The sequence below is a fragment of the Atta colombica genome, unplaced genomic scaffold (genome assembly GCF_001594045.1).
Source record: "Atta colombica isolate Treedump-2 unplaced genomic scaffold, Acol1.0 scaffold125, whole genome shotgun sequence".
Lineage (NCBI taxonomy): Eukaryota > Metazoa > Arthropoda > Insecta > Hymenoptera > Formicidae > Atta > Atta colombica.
In genome coordinates, this window is record NW_017259212.1 from 3,007,457 (window position 1) to 3,019,442 (window position 11,986).

The following is an 11,986-nucleotide window of genomic DNA, read 5'->3' on the forward strand; positions in this document are numbered from 1 at the left end:
AATAGAACATAACAATAACAATAACAATAATAATAATAATAATAATAATAATAATAATAATAATAATGAGGTCTCATATAATTACTTATGAAGGTTAAAGTACCATTTAACAGACACGAGTCAAGGAAACTTACCATTAATTTTATCTAGATAATTTTTATGTTAACATTGTTGTCTTAGTCATAGTTGTCAAGGTTCTTTTAACAGCTACTGTAGGAATAAATGATTACCATTCAATTGTTGATACTTTCGATAAATTACAGATAATGTTATCGGACATTTGGACAATTAGAAAAGTTCTTTGCACGCGGAACGGAAGTCCGGTTTAACTAACACTGAAGTTTTTCATAGAAATCGTGACATCACTCGGAATGTCCATATTCCTGAAAAATTACTCGAATCATTTATAAAAACCATCATATAAGAAACTTCTACATACTAACTGGACTCATGTCATCATTTTTGAAACTAAAATGTGGATAATCATTGCTTGGATCAGTATTCATATATATGCTTAGTACTTTTCATGTATTTCATGTATTGCACATGTATTGCACTTACATACACTCAGATCACGTGGTGCCATTCACAACAGTGTGTTCACATATACGCATATATGACCAAGCCATGTCGGTTGAGTACACTTCTCTTTCTATTGTATGCAAAATCGTCGGAGTGTGAGCAGTCTAGTTAATATATACACATACAAGTCTATGATGAGAACATGTTTGACCGGTTATACCGGCACTATGGACTCCAAGTATACAGAAAGGGCATTTCGATTATCCCACGTGTTTTTGAATTCCTCGCAAGGTCGGAAGTAGTGATGTAATAAAAAAGATATAAATATATATATGAAAAAATTTCTATTGGTACAAAGTTGCATTATTTAATACGCGGATCATTGCGTGCATATCTTATAATAAACATAATAATTTCGAGAAAATCATTTCAATCTCTCAAGTCTTTTTTAATGGTATCGAGAATTCTAGTTGTTTTTAACTTTATATCTTTCTGAAATGTTATCTCGTGCTTTCTTACGACACATCGAAAGTGAAAATGCTTTCTCTTTCCTTTCCCCTAATCTTATTGAGATTTGTTAACAGCAATATCATTGACCTACCGCGTTTGATACCACTGCCAGGCTCATATTGCTTCTTTCAAGTTTTGGAGAACGTTTCAAGAGAGAAATCACCACACGATTCTACTCCGTTAATGTAATACGTCACAGCTATTTTTGACGGACTCGATGTCGCCTTTGCACAAGGATTTTTGCAATGTCGCGTATGTTCCGAGATACAATGTATATATAGGATTCACGTGTTTATTGCACGACAATGTAAATGTAGTTTACATGAAGATTATAATGACCGATTGACGATTAATTCGTGGCGAGCACAGAGTTTTTAACGAATTAACTGTATTCTATCGACAAGCAATGAAAGATCCACAATCTTGATAGGTTTTACTTTTTCATTCACACGCTACATGAAATGAACTCTCTGAACTAAGGAGGAATCGTTGAACGGTTTTTTCGCGCTAGTTGCACACTGTCGTTGCGAATTATACACTCACAATCGCGAGACTGACGATCGCGCGACGGCGTCGACGAGGCGATGGCATCCGACGAGGATAGATTACTCTACGCGCGCGTCACGATGATAACGATGAGTACGCGTATGGGCAACTCTTTCGCGCTGCTATTCGTATCGCTAATCATGAAGAACGTCTATACGTCGCGCATGAACTTGTGGACATATAGTGTTCGCAACATTGTAAAACTGTTTCGTCCAACCTTGCCCGAGGTCAGAATTGAAAGAGATCATTGGTAAAAGGCGATAAAAATAATTATCGAGGTTTGCTGGCCCGCATACCTCGATAATTAGATATCACTCGACAAAAAGATAAAAGTAATTTCCTTGAACACATTTCTTATTACAACTATCGATAGAGAACTGCATAAAAGTTAATGTTGTCGATTAAGTTTAATTATAGATGAGTTCTCGTGCAATAATCGATGTGGGCTACATTCAGCAGAAAAAACAGCTTTACTTTTTTATTAGAAAATTCTCTGTTAAAAACAATAAGTCAATCATTAATATGATTGATCTTGTTCCTCTTTCTGAATGCAAATGTATATCAATCATACATATTAAAGAATTTTACAACAGTTGTTTTTTTGCTGAACGCAACCATTGACGGAGTTAACCGTGAATTGTTACTAGTGGTCAGGAACAAAAGATAAGATATCTTTATCGATATATCACCCAAAATTTGCACATGGTCTTCTACTTATATTTATGGCTATATTTACACGACTCGATATGCCGAAGTTTATAACATTGATGTTAAAAAACCAATTACAATCATTCCATTCTTCAGAAGAGTAGCTATGATTGATTAGTTTCATAATATTGATGTTATAACAATGACGTAAATTGCATTGTGTAAACGTAGTTCATGTTTCTTAAAAGAAAATATACACACACACACACACACACACACACACACACACACACACCACACTCCCCCCCCCCCCACACACACACACACAACATATTCGTATGCTCATGATAGAATCATGATAGTGATTTTTCGGTTACAACATTATTCTATAAATCAGATTATATATAAAAAAATATAATAAATTCATTAACTTCGATTTTCCTCACAAACTCATCGTGATTCTTCCTAAATTCTACATTCCTAATCTGCTCTTATATTATTGATATATACTTTGCCTAATTGTCAGCGACTTGTGAAAACTTGCACTTACAGTATATATAATAACGGGAAAAAAATACTATGATATAATAAAATAAGATAAGATATAAATATTATCGGCTACTACGTACATTTATGTCATAAATGTAATAAAAAAAGAGTGTAATAATATGCATGTATGTGAAAATAATAATTACATTGTATCTTATTCTTTTCATTTTACTGAAGCGAATATTAAAATATTTCTACTGCATAAATATGTTTTAGCAATATATAACATTCAGCAATATATAACATTAATGACATTCAATAACATAATATATATTTTCTTACATATTAATAATGTTCATTGCAATTATAAATTCATCGCATAGACGCACAGGTCCATTTACTGAATTATGTATCTTTTCTGTCGCTGAAACGAACTTTCTCCACATTCTCTGCTCCAGTCTCCCTTATCATTTATTTTCTCACTAACTAATTTTTCCTTTTTATGCAAAAAATGCACATATATAATTATAATATCGCTACATCCGCGAGAAAAATGTAATTGAATGCTAGAATTATGTTCTCGCGATATTTTCAGGGTATGTATTTACTACCTAAAAAAATCTGGACTTTCCAGGAGATGTTTTTATTACCTAAAAAAACCTGAAATTAAAAAAAAATTTTATTAAAAAATTGATAAAAAATTCAAGAATTTTCATGGATTTTTATTAGAATTCAACGAAATTCTTCAAATTTTCTTTTTTAATTTAAACTTTATCATTTATTTGAAAACATTATTCCTTTGATCATCTTTTTAATGCAAAAAGTCAACAATCGGTTAGCAATAAGTCATACATCCACATTTACGTGTATTCTCGTGTGTGTCTTGCGATTTTTATTGATTTTTTATTGAAAAATCAGGATGACACACAGATAAAAGATAATACTCGGCCAAGTATTCAGCAGAAGAGAGTAACTCACTGATACTGGCTGTTTTCTAACAAAATACACAGATGAGTGTCCAATACAAAATTTTTCAACTGTGTGTGTAAAACAACGTTACATTGCTCAATACTATAAAAAGTTAAGTAAGAACATGTTAAATATATCAGTGTTACCAACTTTTCAAAAAATTATTTGGTAGTCACGCTTATTTTATAATAAAATTATTAAAAACCGTCAATCTTGAAAGATTTATAATTTAATTCAAAATTAAAATCATAAGTCTCTTACAGGTACGCAACATACTTGAAAAAATAAAAATGGAAAACTGTAAGTCCAGACCTACAATAGATGTAATCAGTCTTAAGAAATTGATCAATCACAATCGAAAGAGATTCAACTATGATTGATCAATTTCTTTAGGTTTAAGGCCTATTATACTTATTGTAGATCCCGACTAATGTGCGTTACACTCTGGCGTTACATCATATAAAACTAAACTGCGTTCCAATAAAAACTTTACATAGTATAACGCAATGTAACACAGCGTGTCCTGAAAAATATTGTAGTGAGTCTTTCCGTTACACCTATAAGTTCGCGTTCTAATTGTAGAAAATAATAAAAATAAAACTCTTTTCTTCTATTAATTTATTATATATCTAATTTGTTTACATTATTTGCACTTCAATTTATTTCAAAATACATTAAAAAATTTGTTACTTATTTTTTGAATTCTGAACAAAAATACTTAAAAAATCCGGAAAGAAGGAAGGAATTTTTCGTAAGATTTTAGTAAACACTGTGTATTTTGGACGGTACTTCAGTAACTTCTCAACAAATCAGAAATGTCTAATAAAGTGTCGAGAAAAATGATGACAATGAAATTTATTTTATGCACATTTATAGAGCAAAAAAGTTGAAGAAAGCAAAGGTATCACATAGGTCTGTGCGTGTATTATACACATGCTGCTACACTCGTGAAATCAAGGTCGTCGATTATTCTAGATAATAATACTATATGAATAGAACATACGAGCACGTAATTACTGCGTGTAATGAACACTTATTAATGACGATTGCTAACAAAAATATCATTTACCTAGAAAGAATCGCTTACGACAACATGCGATGCTGCATTGCAGATTATCGTACAAAAAAATGTTGAGAGTTCGGACGAGAAGTATGAGACATGTTTGCACAACAGTATATGAATGGTTATTTGGTCTTATGTAATAATGGCTTATGGATATTTCTTAGCTGAGGTTTGAATCAATTTTAAAAGAAATGTTCAATAATTTTATCAATGGATGAACAATTCTTCGTCAAGAATTATTCATTCATTGATAAATTTATTTTTAAAGTATTAAACTATTTTTTTTATTTCGCTATTAGATATTAGATAGCTCAAGATTTCATATTACGTATTTTTAAATTATTTTTTAACGTGAGCTAATTTTGTTCGATAAAACATCTTGAGATAATGCTTTTTTCCCTTTTAATCCATTATGACGTAATGTAATATTTCTACATACATAAGAGTAGTAAATAAAATAGATCATCACCAAATATAGAAAATATTACTAGCTCATTTATTAAAAAATTTAATAAATGTTGTTTACTTGATATTTTCTTTGATATAACGCTGATCAATAGAATTTATTAAGTTAGTCTTGAATAGACTAAATTAAAAATAATTCAATAAATCTCCTACTTATAATAAACAATAAGAATAATATTTTACTCGCACACAGATTGGATGTCCTTCTTTTCGCCTATCACTCATACTTACAATATAACGTAAATTGGTTCGATTAACGTCCCGAGAAAAATTGTTACTCCCAATTAACTGTTGCCGACCTCGCCAATTACATCACTGCTGATGCAAAATTCGTTCTGACATTTTTTAGAAATATCAATGTGTTAATTATTGCAAAAGTTCATGAGAAACCTTATCTTTATAACTTTTATTAAACATGATAACGCTAGAGCTTCCTTATCAAAGATAACGCGCTGGACCGATCCTAAACGTAGTCACAAATATATCATATCGCATGAGCTGTTTTTTATCACAATAGAGCATGTGTTTATTAGAAGAAAAATATATTCCAGCTCTTACAAGAAACTGATTATGTTGATATCAACGCTCGTTTTAAACAAAATCAACAAACGTAATTCTCGCTGGCGCATAAAAATCCAATGTAGAGAATTACTTAACCAACAATCGGTAATTAAAACGACAATTTCGACTGAACTACTTCATTATACTGTTTTATCGATAGAGAAACTGACACGAACTTTAGGAAGAACTAGTCAAGTGTTAGATAACATATTTCTATTCTCTACGCTGTCATCTATTTAGCATGTAGTTTAGTCAAATAAGCGTATATCTAAACTAGCTAATGGCTAATATATCTTATATTTTTAATAAAAAAATTATCATATAAACGACGGCGTATCTTCGTTTAATTATGAATTTTTCAACAATTATAGAAATAAAAAATGATGTTTGTTTCAAAATCAATGAGAAATAATAATTTTTAGCGTATAAACTAAGAAAACACGTTTTGACAAATCAATCTTTTAAAATGTAAACAAATGAGACTACTAACAGGAATTTCTAATAAAAGTTTAATTTGTAAAAGCTAATAAAATATTTTTAATATTGTAAATAAGCACTTTCATTTGTCGCTAAAAAATACTCTAAAAAATACTCTAAAATTGAGAAAATATAAAAAACAATTACTTTACGTGTGTACAGTTAAAGCGACAAGTGAAATATAAAAGTATACGCCGAATAATTTAGCGCAATTACGGTATAGCCAATTGGGCACGGCAAAGCTTCACGAAAAGCACAAAAGATATCGAGATTTCCCCTGATTGCCAAATACGTGAAGACGCGTGGGTTTAACCCGCGAAGGTTACAAGATCGCTGCACTCTTTAAGCATGAACAAATGTTCTTGCTGAACGTCGCGGTTATTTTTACAGAAGTTGCCTCGATCTCGCTAACCTTGGTAGTCATCTTTCCTAAACGCATATTCTCAACGATGCGATGAAATGCGCAAAAAATTCGTTCTACGCTGTTTATCTGGCAATCGATTTATTCATAGATATGTGCGACAGTGCTAATTTTAAGGCGCACGTCGAAAATAGTGCAATGTTGTTTACATTAACGGTACAAAGTAATGCAACAAAGACGGTCGTTAGTTTGTAAATTGACTCTTTATTAGAGTGGGACTGCTCTGATTCATAGGAATCTTTGTTGACTAAAACGACATTCGTAGCGAATTTATCGTAACAAAACACTTCCAGTTTCTATCTTTGTCTCGTATTAAACAGACAATTTAGAGAATATTTACTTCATCATGAATGATTTGATATCAGTATCAAATAAATGTATACGTAGTGAAAACATGGAATCTCTTGTAATTATAAAATATTTTTTCGCCTTTGATTAAATTTTCATCAAAAAAAATTTCATTCTAAGTTTATAAAACATTTAATATTACAACATCTAATTGATCATTAAACTGATTTAAAAAAGGCAAGTTCAGGATCTGTAAAATCGAGTGACATAAACGAAAGTCAGAGCGACACGAATAAAACAAAGTAAAATGAAAATTTTATATTACTTAAACTTACCAAAAGACATGGAACATTGTTTATTTACTATTAGTTGTTATTAATACGAAATGTTGTAGATCTGTTGCATAGCAAAGGAATACTGTTTCCGCGAAGCAAGTTTTAAAACTTGGAAAAGCCCTAGAAGAGATGTGATTGATACATACCTGAAAAAAAAAACCAACATCGTTGTTTATAGATAAAATATTTAGATTATCGTATATAAAAAATAAATAAAATTATATTAAATAAATGAATAATTTATATAATTATTCTAATGAAAGCCAACATATTAAAGTTTTTAAATCGTTCTCTGTGAACAATATATATATATATATCTCATGATTTTTCTATCACAATGTAGATTATAAGCAGATTAAAATGAATTATCTGGACTTCGAACGTCGAGAATATTGTTGAATGTAAAACACATTAGCATTGCAAGTTTCTTTTGCATTTTAAGTATCTAATAATCCCCCCTCCCATTTCTCAAACATTTCAAATATTCGCGAACAATAAACAGCGTACATGTTTTATGATGTATGTCTATTTTCGATGGAGAATTAATTCGCTAAGATAAGAAATACACACGTACATCGACTGGCACGAATACAGTGACCATTCTCGGTTGCTTCCTCTTCCTGCGCGCCATTTGACACGTCCGATCACGTAACGACGGCGATCTCTGTGCTCCGATTAATTACGCGCACCAGTGGTGCGTACACACGCGGCATCTAACTTGAATTCGTCGCGCGGCGTGCCGCCGTACTGCCGGCCGCTCGCACCTCGGGATCGAGGCAACTTTCGTCCGTCAACCGCGACGGGTCGTCAGGGTCATCGTTTGCATACGTTCGCGATGCTGATTTATGAAAATTTATGGAACGCTCGATGAACACGTGACGCGACGACGTTGAAGCGTTCGTTACCGAACGATAAAACTCGTTAAAAGGAACGTCAAATCTCGCAGTGAACCGAGAAACTTTCTAGTTATTGACAAAATTGCAATTTGCCGAAATGTCTTAATCGCAAAAATCAAATAGGTCGCGATTCGTTGATCGTTCGTATTCAATAAACATTATTATTATCTATAAATAAATGGAAAAGTATCCAGGAAGTATTATATATTGCATAAGAGCAGATATAAATTTCTTTAAAGTCTATTTTATACATGCAAAATTTTTTAAATTAAATGTAAACATGATTAAAAGACGATTTGGCTCAACTGTGACAAATTGTCACAATTAAAACCTAATGACGTAATATTATCATATTTATATGTTCCAATATTTTCAAGTATCAGTATTTTACGTTTATTAAGCTGGCACAGCCACTTTAGTACAATCAAACGCGATCTATATCACATTTTTTTGCTAATTTTTTGCTCTATTCCCGATTTTTTTGCTCCAACCGATTTGCTAAAACCCATGGCTGTGTTAGCTTAAGACTAAAATTAGCACAATTACAAAGAAAAAAAGCAGCAAATGAAAAATCAAGTACATATTCTTAAAAGGCTATTTTTTTATTAATTTTTTGCTCTATTCCCGATTTTTTGCTCGCTGTTTAAGTCGAAAAATTTGACCAAGAGTAGCTGTATTGGCTCGCGTACAAGAATAAAGTATCTTAAAGCATTAAATTGCTGAGCTCATTTTGAACTTGAGCTCAAAATGTTTGTAGAATTAATTGCTCTAAGAATATCGCAAATCGGAATTTTTTGCTCACTGTTTAAGTCGAAAAATTCAATCAAGAATGTAGCTGTGTTCTATTCTTAGCTTTAGCGAATTGACTAGAGTAAAAAATCGGGAATTAGCAAAAAAATATCAAAAAATGTGATATAGATCGTTTGATTGTTCTGAAGTAGCTGTGCTAGCTTAATAAAGTATTCAGTCAGTATTTTGATCATAAAGAAAAGTATATTAAGACGACTTAGATATGATGGAGTAAATATTCAATATATTATTCGATAGTCAGTAATTTCGAACAATAAGTTCTTCTAATATCCATGAGCAATGGATTAATAGTTCAATTGTAACAGTTAATAAATATGCACTTCGCATGGATGCACCAATATAGCACGATTCTTACGTGCTATGTTTACTGGTCGGACCATGATTCAACTGAACAGTTCATAGAAAACCATTATTACTACCGTTAATAATTCATGTGATAATATATAAAAGAAATATGTGATTATAATAATTAAAATAGTAAATATATGTGACCTTAAGGCAAATAGGAGTTCAAGAATAAAATAACCAAGAATATAATAACTGATTCCTATAATTATCAGAGATGTAATCATCAATGTTATCGAATTTCTACAGTAAAGAGCGGAGTAATTTAATGTAAAAGGAGAAAATTTATAGGAAAGGAGACTTACCAATAAACTTTTCACATTACACTTATTAAAAAATAAGATTTTTTTAATGATAAAAAACCTATAATTAGCTAAAATATATGCAAATTATGATTTGATATTAGTTTCATAAGCGAATAATAATTCGATTTCGTTCAAGATTCAATCATTACATTGTTTATTCTAGGACCCTCCATGTTGCAATCATCAAATCTCTGTAATAGATCATTGTGTACGATCGTGTTTAATCGCTGCACATTCCATGTGAAGGCTGAATATTCTCAACCTTTGCACTCGTGCGCAATATTGTACGAGTGTGACATTGTAAACGTATACGCGCGATAAAAAAAGTGATGAAAAATGTAAGAACTCGCTACACGATGCGATCTAGCTGATACAATACAGTACCGATGGACTGATTAATATAATATAATTATAAACCAACGGATTATGAGGTGAACTTTGCACTGAAAGAAAAGTATTTGGTATTTGTGATTATAATTGCATAATAAAACAATGGTTACAAGCTCCATTTTTATAGTTATTACTGCTGACTAAACCACTAAACAATATTTAAGTTAGTAATAATATTATAATATTTTTATAAGTTATATTAGTTTTTTCATATTTGAAAAAATTTTATATATATATTAAATTGATAATTTCAAATAATAATATAATAAAACATCAAGATATAAATAGTAAAAAAATACTAGCTAAAAATACTAATAAATAGCAAATAAAATACACATTCTTATTCAGTAAATACAATTATTTTCTTAAATTCACTTAGTATTTATGTAGTAATAACAACTAAAAAATATGTTTAAAAAAACTAAAAATTTTTAAACAGTGTCTGTAACTACTATTAATAACACAATTGACTATATTTGCATGAATAAAAATATATGTATAGTTATCATAAAAATTATTATAAATTATAGCTAAATTATGATAATTGTGATCATTTTTTTTCTCAGTGTGTGTCGATACAAAGCAGAAATTCGATTGAGATAAGATAAATGCTTTATTACATCATTTTGTATAAAATGTCAAATGTCAAAAGATTCAATTTTTTAGAGAATTTTTACATTTTTTTTTATTTTAAAGTAAAAAAATTTTTTATATAATCAGTTATTATTAAAATTATAGATTTTAAAAATGTATGTTCGAATTCTTGCATATAATAGCTAATATTTTCAAATTATTGCAGATTCATATAAACATAAAAATTCATATATATAATAATTTTACATTTTAATAATTTATAACATTTTGAAATTGGCTTTGAGAGTTGAATTTCCTATTAATCAAAATCAAATTTATAACAATAGCTTCTAATTCTGAAAAATATGTACAATATTGTCTAATTTCTCAATATATAGTATTTTCTGAATCTAGATATTATTAACATAAAATGTATATTTTATATGTATAAAATTACATTTTTTAATAAAACAATTCTGCTTGAATCTGTCATTAATTGACAAATTTATTTACGTTAGTTAATATGCTATAAATATAATAGTTGCTCGCCTTGTGAGTATTCCACAAGAAAAATCAAAAACTGACTCAATTGATCGTTTTTCCTGTTTATGTACGTCACTTCAAGACGTCGACCCGTTGCAACATCGTTGCGAGATTTAAAACTTGGCAGGCGGGCAATCAGTATAAAACAGCGGACAAATTTTCGTTATATAGATCATAAAAATAACGAATCATAAAATAGAGTAACGATCGAATATGCTAACGTTATAAAAATTTAGAATACACTAATTTTCAATCAGTAATTTGGATTCAGGCCACTACTCGAACCACTATTAATAATAAATTCCAAATTCATGAATTGTTACTAAAAAATAAGTGATTAGTTAACAATACATGATATGATATATTTATAAATATTTAAAAAAATTGTTAATATATTAAATTCCAGCAATATTTTCTCTCCCCCCCCCTCTCTCTCTCTCTCTCTCTCTCAATTTAAAGAGATAAAAATTTCAATGTTAAATGAAGATATATATAAGATATGAGAGATATAGAAAATATAAAATATATGGAAAAAAATTAATATTTAAATATTTGAGATTATGTATAAATAAGTATAAAATAAATTGAAAAAATAAAACGAGCAAATAAAGGCAATAAAACATTCGATCTTGTCGTTACATCGACCTTCGTTTCACAATGTACTTAGAATGTGAATTACGCCGATAACTTTTTATCTGTTTATTTCTTTGCGCTTGTATTTTATACGTGTATATCCTGATTAAATATTTCTAAAAGCATATTTTTTCATTGTCAATTAAATTGATGAAATATATATATATATATATATATATAGATCGGAAGAGCGTCGT

At 29.8% G+C, this 11,986-nt stretch overlaps 1 protein-coding gene across 2 annotated transcripts in view; it reads right to left on the reverse strand.

Moving 5' to 3' along the window:
* The window catches only part of LOC108694857 (segmentation protein cap'n'collar), a 112,443-nt gene that overhangs the window by 92,677 nt on the left and 7,780 nt on the right, over window positions 1–11,986 (reverse strand). The window contains exon 1 of one of the 2 annotated variants that reach the window (XM_018204542.1): window positions 7,869–8,025. The exons of the other annotated variant lie outside the window; for it this stretch is intronic. Coding sequence (XP_018060031.1) covers window positions 7,869–7,925 — 57 coding nt within the window. The 5' untranslated portion in view covers window positions 7,926–8,025. Of the gene's footprint in view, window positions 1–7,868; window positions 8,026–11,986 lie in introns of those variants that run through there. 2 annotated transcript variants of the gene reach the window in all.